General features: G+C 45.8%; 1 protein-coding gene and 1 long non-coding RNA gene across 4 annotated transcripts in view; both read left to right on the plus strand.

The window, feature by feature from the left end:
- The window catches only part of LOC142902067 (uncharacterized), a 75,994-nt gene that overhangs the window by 52,297 nt on the left and 11,291 nt on the right, over nucleotides 1-12,406 (plus strand). The window lies entirely within an intron of this gene.
- Nucleotides 1,588-12,211, plus strand: LOC142902058 (ubiquitin-conjugating enzyme E2 E1). 3 transcript variants are annotated; one of them, XM_076046854.1, is made up of 6 exons: nucleotides 1,588-1,745; nucleotides 3,289-3,473; nucleotides 3,740-3,790; nucleotides 7,407-7,539; nucleotides 9,585-9,732; nucleotides 9,953-10,116. In XM_076046854.1, exons 2-6 carry the CDS (start codon nucleotides 3,319-3,321, stop codon nucleotides 10,099-10,101), a joined length of 636 nt encoding a protein of 211 aa, XP_075902969.1. In that variant the 5' UTR covers nucleotides 1,588-1,745; nucleotides 3,289-3,318; the 3' UTR covers nucleotides 10,102-10,116. The 3 variants fall into 3 exon arrangements, with proteins under 3 accessions (XP_075902969.1, XP_075902971.1, XP_075902970.1); XM_076046856.1 differs by lacking the exon at nucleotides 9,953-10,116 and adding an exon at nucleotides 11,867-12,211 and having other exon boundaries at nucleotides 1,592-1,745; XM_076046855.1 differs by lacking the exon at nucleotides 1,588-1,745 and adding an exon at nucleotides 2,229-2,333.

Genomic DNA, 12,406 nt, shown 5'->3' on the forward strand with positions numbered 1-12,406 from the left:
TCCTCATTTACACCAACATGACTTCACATCAGAGCAAAACAAAAATAATATGTCCCAGATATTTTTGTGATTGGGGATTATGTCATGATCACATTGGGGCTTTTGTTCTCATAAAGGATGGTTTTAATTAACTGGCCGTTCCGAGGGGCTTCACACACTGCCTGCTGAGAGAATCAGTTATGTTCAGCGGCTCACAAATAAAACTAGGCTGCGAACGGGGGAATCTTCTCTGATAATTAACATCCACGAGCGGGCGGGAAGAGTGGACCCTGGGAAGGATTGAAATGCAGACGGAGGGAGAATTTTTCTTCCAAGCGCTGCTGTTTGCCTTTGAGTTGACAAATCGCTTTTACACGTCGTGTATTTTGCCAGCGAGTCGTTTTGACATCAGAACGTAAATGCTTCTGAGGGGAAGGGAACAAACCTGCACCGCATACCCTTTCCAGATTTAATATTCCATTTAGAAACCTGGTGCAAACAGCTCTGCACAAAACAGGCCTGCTTTACATTTCAATGAAGGGCCACTGGAATGCATAAATAATAGGACGGGAAGACAGGCCAGCAGGCAACGCTCTACAACCTGGTTTCAGCTTTTAATGCTGCAGTAACAAACGCAGACTCGCCACAGTGGGAAACATTAGCTTAACACAGAAAATATTTTTTTGATTTTTTTTTTGTCATGGGTGGGTCTCCATCATGTTTTCAAAAGGTTCTTTGATGGAGGTGTAAGGCTGCAGCCAGGATCAATTCATCTAACGCACCTGTCTGCTCTGCACCGTGAAGGTGTGTTTTAACAAAAGGGGGAGAAACCAAGGAAAAAGTGGTTCGTTTTTCTTTTTCCTTTCCATTTATTTAAACAAGTCAAATTGAGGCTTTTCAAGATTTCTTTTAAAGTGACTCACCAGACTGGCATAAATCACTCCTGGTCTGTTCTATCTGTAAAGTTGACACTTTTAAAGGCTGCTAATATTTATTTACCACTTACTCATTCACACCAGTCAAAATGAACGCCTCTAAGGCTATAATAAGGAATTGTTAGTCATGAATGTGGTCAGAGGTCGTCTTTTTTTTTTTTATAGAGTTTCTGTGACCGCTGATGGTGCATATTACTCACTGCTTGTATTCATCGAGATCAGCAGCGACGTGCGTGCTATAAACAGCTGTCATCACTCTTATCCAAATATTTACACTAATAGTTAGACGTCTAAAGGAGAGGTACACTCGTCATGTTGTTTAAAGCCGAGGCCTTCATCAGATAAAATCCTTCAATATATTTAGTTACAGCTCGCCCTCCTGTTGCAACCACGTGTCCATGCGGTCGAATCGTTTCAACATGAGGCTGCATCCCATGCATTTAATTTGATGTATTTATAAACAGATGCTTTTAAAAATAAATTTTTATGTGTATATACACATATATGTATATATATATATATATATATATATATATATATATATATATATATATATATATATATATATATATATATATATATATATATATATATATATATATATATATAAAAACGATGAATACACTGATGTGACGTTTTAACGAGGACCCGAAGCCCCGGTGAAGGCTGCAGTATTTCCTAGGAAGGACCGGTGCCGCACAGCGCGCTGCAGCCGCGGAAGGCTACTTCCGTTCCGCAGAGGGCGACAGGCAGCAGCAGCAGCAGCAGCAGAAGCCAGCCAGCCAGCCAGCCAGCCGACGCTGTGGCGGAGGTCCAGACACAATAGACTGGGTAAGTTGGATTAGTGCGCAAAAAATGTGTGCTTTTACGTCGACGTTTCTCCCGGTGAACGGTGCGCAGGGGTTGGGCCGCCACCCGCGATCGTTCCCGGGCCGAGTGTCGGCGTCGGTTGAGCGGCAGCGACGCCGAAAAACGGGGCGAACAACCCCGGGGTAGGGGGTGGGAAGGGCCGCGGCTAATCCCTGGAACCAAGTTCTTCGCTCGCTGCCCCTTTTGACTGCGCTGCATGTCCCCCGTTGCCATATTCGCCCACTGTACGCGGCGCCGTCGCCTCGATTTGTGGCGTGTGTGTGGAACGCCGTCTTGCTTTGTTTGTTGTGGGGAAAGGACGAGTCGCGTCACATTTTTTTTGCTCGTGGTGCTCATCCATTGTAAAGGATGCGTCGCAGGCGGCCACTCCAGGAACTAGTCACGTCCCCCGAAGTGGTCGGGCCTGAGTGGTCGGTTGCTGTGTGTGTGTGTGTGTGTGTGTGTGTGTGTGTGTGTGTGTGTGTGTGTGTGTGTGTGTGTGTGTGTGTGTGTGTGTGTGTGTGTGTGTGTGTGTCGGGGGGGAGGGAGGGGGGAAGGAGCCGTTTACAGGTAGCGAAAGCACAAAGTTTGGGCTCATACGCAGACGTAAACTTGTACAATCTTGACGTTGTAAAGAAAAATACCCAGAGAGAGGAGGGTTGTTCTGTTTTTTCTTCTTCTTCTTCTTCTTCTTCTTCTTCTGATGGTTCGCTTTACGGCGCTAGCTTGTCGGCTAACGGCAGTTTGTTCGGTGTGTCACGGAAACGTTAGCTAGCGATACGTTTGCGGAGGACGCACCGCTGGGACCAGCGGCTGTTTTCGCGCCTCCTCTCATTAAAATAGACAGGGGTCGATCCTCAAAGCGATCGCGATCGGCTTTTGCGCCAGAAAATCCGCGTCAACAGCGCCCCAAAAAAACGGCGATTCCGATCCACAGAGAGGACGCAAACGTGGAAAATCGGCGCAGGTAGCGGCAGGCTTGCGCCTGACTCATTTGAATGCATTTAAAGGAGTCACTACGCGCAAAATGACCCCCCCCCCCCCCCCCCCCCCCACACACACACACACACACACACACACACACTTCTATGCAAATACGCCTCATTCAAACAGCGGCAGATCCAGAAAGAGTTTGCGCTCGCGTCCGCGCGCACTTTGACAGACGCAAACGCCCGCCGGCCAGAACCAGGCGCGGCTCCTGTCTGTCAAAAGTGTTTCTTGCTTCTGGGTGAAACTTTCCTCTCTGAAGAGCCCGAAATATGTACCAGAAGCTCCTATGAAACTCCGCTGTGATGTTCTCAGACTGACCACAACTGAAGACGGGCTTTTCTTTGCTGGTGACCCCGACAGAATTTGTTTGGACATTTGACACAAGAAGGCCACGCATGACAACCGTTACCATTAGTCATCCACCAAATCAGCTGTACTGGACACCTGGATTAGCCCCTTTCCCATCACTTTGTGCATTGTGTTGTGCCAATTTTATTTTTTATCCCCCCCCCCCCCCCGCCCCCCCTCGCCTCAGGTCCCGGCTCTTCTCCAAACCCAAAGCGGTATGTCGGATGAGGATTCCCGTGCCAGCACCAGCTCTTCCTCATCGCCGCCTTCCTCCAGCCAGACCAGACAGAGGGACACGCTCTGCAAAAAGAAACGGGAGAGCAAAGCCAGCATGAGCAAGACCTCCAAGCTGCTTTCCACCAGCGCCAAGAGGTGAAAATCCAAACTTCATGTTGAAACAAATGGGTTTGCTTTCCTTGGGGGGGCGTTGAGCGTGATTAAAGCGGGTCGTTTGTGAACAGATTGGAACCAGAATTGCTGGGTCGTGAGGTATTGAGGCTTTGTTTCACGCATGCCGTGTAAATGAACTCGTGACGGGAAGAGATCTTAACTAAAAGATGCATGAAAGGAAATTATTTTTCAATTGACAAGTTTTGTTTTTTTTTTTCTTATGCGTTTCATTCACTTTTTGTTTGCAGGATTCAGAAAGAGCTGGCTGATATCACACTGGACCCTCCGCCAAACTGCAGGTGGGTTTCATTTGCACATCACAAACTTATTTCTGGTTGTGGCGGCGGTGAACTCTGAGGTGTTGCTGCTCTAAACCCAGCACCCTGAGTGAACTGCCTGCGCAGCCCCGAAGCGACGGCCGACCGACTGTGGAGGCGCTAAACATTCGTTCTGATAAATGGCTTTTACGTGAAAGTCGTCCTGCCTCTCGGGGGAATCTCGGCCATCAAAAGCCTTTCACTGCCCCACGGCTGTTTTTTTTTTTTTCCGGAGCAGCGTGTTTGGCTTTTGACCTCCCAGTGAAAGTCAGAGCGGAAAAACAGGATTCTGTAAACTCTAGGCTGATTAGATCAAACACAGCAGTCCGACGCATTGCCTGTTTGCAGCCACGGCAGAAGAAACATATCATAGTGACTTTTTTCACTTTTGTATCATGCAACATATTTCCAGGCATCGTCTGTCTGCCTTGACAAGCTGCTGTGTTTTTTTTTTTCCCTGTCTGCTCGTCCCCTCGAGGCACCTCAGAGTTGCATCACTGTGTCAATGTAAAAAAACGCCTGGACAACCAAACGGCAGTGAGACACAAAACAAAAAAAAAGCTTTTCAGCTGTTATACATATATATGTGTGTATATATATATATATATATATATATATATATATATATATATATATATATATATATATATATATATATATATATATATATTATTATTATTATTATTTTTATTTATTTTTTTATTTTTTTATTTTTTTTAATGTTGTGCTTCACAGTGTAGCTATGAGCACAAGCGTGTAGCGCACGTTCAACCCTTCGAGGAGGGCGGCCTCCTCCTGGCAGCGAGCAATTATCATAAACTGTCAACGTGCACAGAAAGCCAGACAGACGCTCGTGCTCCAGAGGAGACCCGGCTACGTTGTTTGGTCTTTGGAACAGTTTGTGTAGATGTTTATGTCTTCTGGCACCAGCTAGAGTTGTTGTCTTTTCATGGTTATGTCCCTTGCGACGGCCCTGCGGGTTATGACACCTTTTATGATCAAATACGAGGAGAAGTACCAGAGCCAGATCCACGTCCTGGCTCCTTATTATACCCATTTTGTAATGGCCTGTCGAGAAATGGCTGTTAAAACATATTCATTTAATGAGAAGAGAAAATTGTACAGCAATGTTTGATGTGCGGCAGAGTATTTTTTTTTTTCCCCCCACAGAAAATAATTAAATGTGAAAATTGTGAGACGGAGACACGTTTGCCAAGTTGTGACAGAGCAAATGGTGGATTTAACATTGTTTTGCAGTCAGCTGAAGATGGAAACCAGACTGGTGATCTGTGATGGTGACTGTTGTCATGAATTAATCCATTTTGTTTCACAGATGTTGCTCTGGTTTCATCTTGTTGTTTATTGTCACGATTCCTATTCATCATTTTCACTGCTTTCTGAATAGGGAATATAACTGTCTTCTTGTTTGTTTGTTTTTTTAAACCCATCTTTTATTTTTTAGCTCCTTGTGCTGATTCTGTTTAAAATGTGGGTCTCGCTGCTCGGGCTCATACGGTTGACTTACAGGCACTACCCAGAAAATTAGACAATCCTGAAAAGGTGGCTGTATTTCTGCAATTCAGCTTAAAAGGTGAATGTGACATATTATATAAAGGAATAATATGCAAATCAATATATTCCAAGTTTTGATTTCTTTGGATTTTGCTGATCAGGTCTTGCAGCTTTAAAAAAAAAAAAAAAAAAGAAAACTCAAATTTTATAATAATGTTCTGAGTTTGTGGCTTTGTGGTTTTAAAAAGCTGAAAATCTTAATCAGCAAAGTTACAACAAGGAACCGCTTGAGATGTCAATTTGCGTGGAATGGCTCAATAGAATTAGCTGGTTTCATCCTTTATGTTAAATTGCCAAAATAAAACAACTTTTACTGGATATTCTCATTTTTCGGGGTAGTGCCTGCATTCGTTTCATCAGCATCAGTTAACTCTGAGCAATAAAGTCTGATCTGACCCCGGGTCTGTTTCACACCACGTGGAACGAGCCTGCGTTTCTGCCAAACAGAGCGAATCTGTGTTTTTCTGTCTCGCCATTAAAGTCAGTCACGTGGGGTGGGGTGGGGGGGCTTGTACTCTCATCCGTCACATTTGCAGTCACATCCATTATCACGCAGTTAATTATCCAGGTAACCGAATCCGCGCCACAGATCGATTCTCCCGCCATGTAGAAACTCTGCCAAACAGCTGCGGCCGGCGATAAAAAAAAAGAAAAGAAAAAAAAAGCCGCGCAACATCTGCCCCCGTCACCCCCACCGAGGAAGAAAATTGGATCAATACTATTATGTCTCGCGCCCGTGACCCCCTGGGTTGGGGGGGGGCACCACCACCACCACCACCACCACCACTGCATGTTCTGCATGTCTGACGGCTGAAAGCTCGAGGGGAGAATCAATACAGATTACACATCTATACAGAGACGCGTCACCGGGGAGTCGCTTTGAAGCGCGGCGGCGCTCGAGGGAACTTTCACCACTCTGGAGTTTGAACACTGAGCTCAGACCGCTCATCTGGTTCTGGGAGCAGCTGCTAAACATGTTTTGTAGTGCGGCCTTTTTTTTTTTTTTTTTTTTTTTTTTTTTTTAATTATCATCATTATTATTATTATTTTTCCTTCACGCAGCACAGTGAGCGTCAACTGCGACGCCGCTCAGTTGCATTCCATTAACAGCTGCAGCTGCTGCTGCTGCTGCTGCTGCTGCTGCAGCTGCAGGGCTTCCTGTGGTAGTTTCCTGCTCCTGCCGGGCAGCTCTGCCGCTCTCCACTCATTCAGCGGCGACCCGGGGTGTTCACGCAGGATCGGAATAAACGGGTGACTCCCGGTGCCGCGGCGCGCGGCTTGCTGGTTGCTGATCCGCACTGGGATATTGACTCTGCCTCTCCTTCACCGCGTGGGCGCCTCGCTTGCCTCTGATATCTGATCCCACATCTTCTCGTTATTGCTCAGTTTCACACCCCGTAACGCCACAGTCGGTTCCTGTGTCAGTGATTCGCCTTTCATTGATTTCATTGGCGCGGGGGTGGGTGGGGGGGGGGAGTTCCCCTCCTTCATTGTCTGGATTGTGGATTTCATAATTAATCATGACTTCGGGAACTTCACACTTTGTTATCAAGAAATCCAAGATGACTCAATTAGAAAGAAATGTAGTAAAAAAAAAAATTAAAAAAATCCCCACATGAGATGTGTGAATTGTACCAGATGAGTTCTTAGTGAGCTCTTTGACTTTGGAAATCACAACTCATTGAAATTATCAATTTGTATTCTCTATTTCAGTCGTCTCGCCCATGCAATTGTTTTTTTTTCTTTCTTTTTTAATCAGAATTTAGAACTTCCATTCTCAGCCCCTTTTAGACCTGTGTAACTTAGACAGCCCTCTAGTGGATGCTTTGGGGACAACATCTCGTTTTGTTGTACTCTTCTGTTCTGCATTTTTTTTTTTTTTTTTAACATTGTTTTACATTGGTCCTGTGAGTACAGTTGTAGATTTACCAGCAGATAATATTCCTCTTGTGTCAGTCGGGAGTTTTTTTTTTCATTTATAATACAAATGATTTTTTTCTCCTCCCCCCCCCCTCCCAATCCACAGTGCTGGCCCTAAAGGAGACAACATCTATGAGTGGCGGTCGACCATCCTGGGACCCCCGGGCTCCGTGTACGAGGGAGGCGTCTTCTTCCTGGACATCGCCTTCACGCCAGACTACCCCTTCAAACCGCCCAAGGTACTGACGGCGCCGTGTCACAACCCTGCATGCGGCCTGTCAAAAACCAACCGTCCCGTTTGGAAATAGCAAACGCACCAAACGGGGTTGCGTGAAAGAGTTGCAAGCGGGTTATTATTGAACCACCTGCAGTTTTGTTGAAAAATCTATTGATCAACTTTAGCTTCTTTTTTTTTTTAATTGAAAAAAAAAATTTATTACAAAGCTGAATAAAATAATTTCTGATTCTTTAGCTGTAAAAGCAGGGTGCTTTCCTCACAGTATGAATGCATCTATTTAAATTGTGCCCCTTTAAAGTCAGCTGGTGAATTGTGTTCTCTCTCTCTCTCTCTCTCTCTGCGGCTCCTTTCATGCCGTCACCTCTTGATTGGCCGCCCGTAACCTGAAATGCTTCCTCACACGCCAGCCAACGGTGTGTGTTTACTCCACCTAAAGAGCACCGCAGTCAGCAGAGTTCTGACCCGAGGGGGAATTTCAACTATGTTACACACACACAGAATTCCTTTGTGCCGAGGGGGGTGACGGGGTTTGTTGCAGTGATGTGGAGGCGGCGGGGGGGGGGTTTTCCACCTCCTCGTGTCAGATGCTGTTCTGACGCCGGGCGTCACTTCAGCTTTTCTCTTCTCCTTCTTCTCCTCCTCCTTCTTCTTCAATGAAAAGGGAAGCGTGTCTGAATTTCTCCCCGGGTTTGAAAAAAAACCCCTGGTGACAAGACCGTCGACGCCGCTCACCTGGCGGAGGTCGAGTCAGGTCGAGACTGCTGCCTTAACACCTTCAAGTCGACACTTAAAAAAAAAAAAAAAAAAAAAAAGAAGTTACTGGACTTTTTGGTGTCTGCTGGAAAATCTCAGACACGTTAAACACCTGCTTGGTGTGAAATCGATGCAAGCGTTTTAACGACGGTGTGAAGTCACCTTTCAGGTCTTCCGTTCAGCCTCCCCTCGGCACCTGTGGGATGTTTCTGCTCTTTTCGTTTCAGCCCACTTTGTGCAGAAACAACGCGCCGTTGAACGACTTTCGTCGGTGCGCGTAAACAGATGGGAGTTGGTTTGTGTGTCTTCCCACAGGATTATTCTGGCCAATTAAGCAACTTTGCATAAAAAACATAGTCGTATGTTCACAAATAACAAACAGATGGTTGAGTTTTTTTTGTTTGTTTTTTTTTAAAGAAAGACACACACACACTAGCATGCATTTAAAAAAAAAAACAAACATAAAGAAAACCATTGACAGTGTGCCAGTGTTTACAGCGAAAGGAAAGCTTTTCACAATCTACCAGATATTTTTATGTGTTGTGTTAAATGTCTCTTTAAAGTGGAACTCGAGTCACAACACGCACATGGAAAACATTGACGTCTCCATTAAAAGCTAAACCCTGAATAGCGGCTTTATTCAGACTTTCAAAATAAAATACACCGAGGATAAGAACCAAACTCCGCAACTGACCTCCTCCCAAACACTTTCAAGACGTTGTGTTGTTGTGTTGTGGAACTCAATCCTCCTTCGCTCGACCATGTACATGTACATTAACCGACTGTTGTTTCTGCGGTGTCTCAGCAGTTGGCGCACGTTGTGTGCAAGAGATTTCACAACGACGCCTTCACTGTGAGGAAACCCAAATTCAAGGGCTGCTTAAAAAAAATAAAATACTTCAACTGAACAAAACACTTGAATTTGCAGACATTCCATTATAGGAGATGTTTCTGCAGTGTTGTTTTTCTTTCTGTGTGTGCGTGTGTGTGTGTGTGTGTGTGTGTGTGTTCTTTTCTTTGGCCTTTAAGCTGAGCCGAGCTCATTTTCCGCTGACGAGTGTTTCACAAAAGCAGGACAGTGGCCTCGTTGCTAACGTTCAGCTTCTGCTCTTAATGGCTCAAGCTTTCCTTCTGCGGTCTCGCGTGTATGCTGATGTAACTCTGTGTGTGTGTGTGTGTGTGTGTGTGTGTGTGTGTGTGTGTGTGTGTGTGTGTGTGTGTGTGTGTGTGTGTGTGTGTGTGTGTGTGTGTGTGTGTGTGTGTGTGTGTGTGTGTGTGTGTGTGTGTGTGCAGGTGACGTTCCGTACGAGGATCTACCACTGCAACATCAACAGTCAGGGGGTGATCTGCCTGGACATCCTGAAGGACAACTGGAGCCCCGCCCTCACCATCTCCAAGGTGCTGCTGTCCATCTGCTCCCTGCTCACAGACTGCAACCCAGGTGAGACTACGCACGCACACACACACACACACACACACACCACACACTGCTGCGGAAGGACGCTTCGACTCGGGTGATTTAGGTCAACAGCAAATTAAATGTCAGTGGTGTTTCCCTTCTGCTTGTTGTCAGTGGTTTCTAATAGGTGTTTTTGTTGCGCTGTCTGGTGTGTGTGTGTGTGTGTGTGCGCACGCAGTGCCACGCATGATGATTCATTCAGAGTTTTTCTCAGAAACGAACCTCAGGACAGGCAGCTCCCGACGTGCGATTCAGCCGGCTGCACAAAGCGTTTGTTGCTTCTTTTCTGTGTCGGCAGAGAAAAATAGACGTGCGCCGTCTCTTAACACTGCTGAGAAACAACATCCTTAGCAGAGCACGAACCGATGACTGTATGGTACGGCGTTTGAGCCGAAAGCACAGTGCTGGATGTGGTAGTGCCGGACTCCGCAGCGCTGGCTTGGCTGCAGTTGGCTGCTGGAGGCTGCGTGGTGAGGAATCATTTTTACATTCACTTTCTGCTCAGTGCTGCTTCTTTTTCACCGCAGCTGGTCCGAGGAGGGAGGGGGAGGGGGGTAAAAAATTATTAAGGTCATGATGTGCTTTTCAAGAAAGTCTGAGTCAACCTTTTAATTCCAATAAAGCCAAACTTCACACAGCGACTGGAAGCTGGAACTTGTTGTATGTTGAACGGCGCCAAAAGTCTCCGCCCCCACAGGAACTCGCCGTCATCTGGACGTCCTGCTCCCATTTTTTATGACTCTGTTTTGCTCATGAAAGCTGAAGCCCCCCCCCCACACACACACACACTTATTTTTATCTGAATCCTGGGACCACTGCCGAAGGCAGCGAGCTGCAGGCAACACATTTCATGTCGGCGTTTATTAATGTTGCTTTTTCAATTTCAATTTGCAGATAATAATAATGATAACGATAATGGGCGACCGACACGGTGGCGCAGTGGTTAGTGCGCGCTGACGCCTCACAGCAAGAAGGTCGTGGGTTGGGTTCCGGGCCTGGGACCTCCCTGTGTGGAGTCTGCAGGTTCTCCCTGTGTCTGCGTGGGTTCTCTCCGGCTTCTCTCCGGCTTCCTCCCACACTCCAGAAACATGCATGCCAGCTCAATTGAAGACTCTAAATTGTCCGTAGGTGTGCATGTGAGTGTGAATGGTTGTTTGTCTCTATGTGGCCCTGCGATGAACTGGCCACTTGTCCAGGGTGGTCACCCTGCCTTCGCCCTATGACACCTGGGAGAGGCTCCAGCAGAGCCCCAGGACCCTGAGCTCAGGAAGAAGCGGCTATAGAAGATAAATGAATTAATCACAATAATCACAATCATAATAATAATTATTATTATGATTGTGATTATTAATATTATTGTTATTGACACTGTCAGTGCAAACTTTTCCACTGCTGGGCCACAATGGGTTCTAAAATCTAACAGAGGGGCCCCGAGCAGGAGCAGATGGATGGAGTGTTTTGGTGAGCCACCTCATAGGAAGGAAATATAAGTAGGAGAAAGCGTGTGCTTTAATGTCCATTGGAAATGAACAAAAGCGTTACAATAAAATGTGTCTTTGACGCCTCGTGCTATTTAGCTCTGTATTGAAATTACTCTGAAAACACGGAAGAAATGGATGAAATACAGCTATTTATATATATTTTTATTTTTTATTTTTTTATTTTATTGCAGCATTTTAGCAGTTATACAAAACAGTCTGAAAATGAGAGTAACAGCTGTGAAATAAAGAATTGAATCCCGAACGAACCCACCCTCCCACTGCCCACACTGTCAGCCCCACAAGGATGATCATAAATCAACACACATATAACATTAAAGTATTAGTTTATGTTCATTTATATTCTGTTTGTATATAGATGTATATATTTATTTTAATATGTACAGTACATTACACAAGTATGTTCATTCTTGACTCCACTGATGTATGGTTGTTGTTGACGCGCTGGTACTCATTATTTAGAAATGCAGCTATTTTATGACTCATTAGATTGTAGAAGTTTGGTGGGCCGGATTTAAAAAAAAAAAAAAAGCTTATCAGGCCCCCCCCCATATGGCCCCCAGGCCGTAGTTTGCCCATGCCTGCTCTAACCCCTGCGACGTTGTCTCCCCGTCCAGCCGACCCCCTGGTGGGAAGCATTGCCACCCAGTACACAACCAACAGAGCGGAACATGACCGGACGGCCAAACAGTGGACGAAGCGGTACGCCACATAGACCCAGCCAGGACGGCGGCGGGAGGACGAGGAGGAGGAGTAGGAGGAGGAGGAGGAGGAGGAGGGAGGGAGGGGGGTGGGCTGAGCTGAGCTGAGGGGCGGGGGTCAGAGGTCGTGCTGCGGGTGGTTTGTGTCGGGGGTCGTTTGTATCTCAGATTTTTAGTACTTTATTGTCTGGTATATTTTTTGCGTCCTGATTAAGTTATCTCCACAAATATGGTAATAAAGGAACACAATGGAAAGGAAAACGGCCTCTTTTGGTGTTTTTAACTCCAATGAAACTTGGAGAGAGAAATGACTCTCAGTGTTGGTCCGAAGATTCACATTGCCGGTGTTTTTTTTTGTTTTTTTTACCAGTACTCCAATCCCACATTGGAGAAATTTGCATAATTACAGCAACAATACTCTCCAGAAATGACAAGTCTTTACTTTTTTTGCTTGGC

Source organism: Nelusetta ayraudi, unplaced genomic scaffold (genome assembly GCF_046127955.1).
Source record: "Nelusetta ayraudi isolate G7.1 ecotype Tasmania unplaced genomic scaffold, CSIRO-AGI_Nayr_v1 ptg000091l, whole genome shotgun sequence".
Taxonomy (NCBI): domain Eukaryota; kingdom Metazoa; phylum Chordata; class Actinopteri; order Tetraodontiformes; family Monacanthidae; genus Nelusetta; species Nelusetta ayraudi.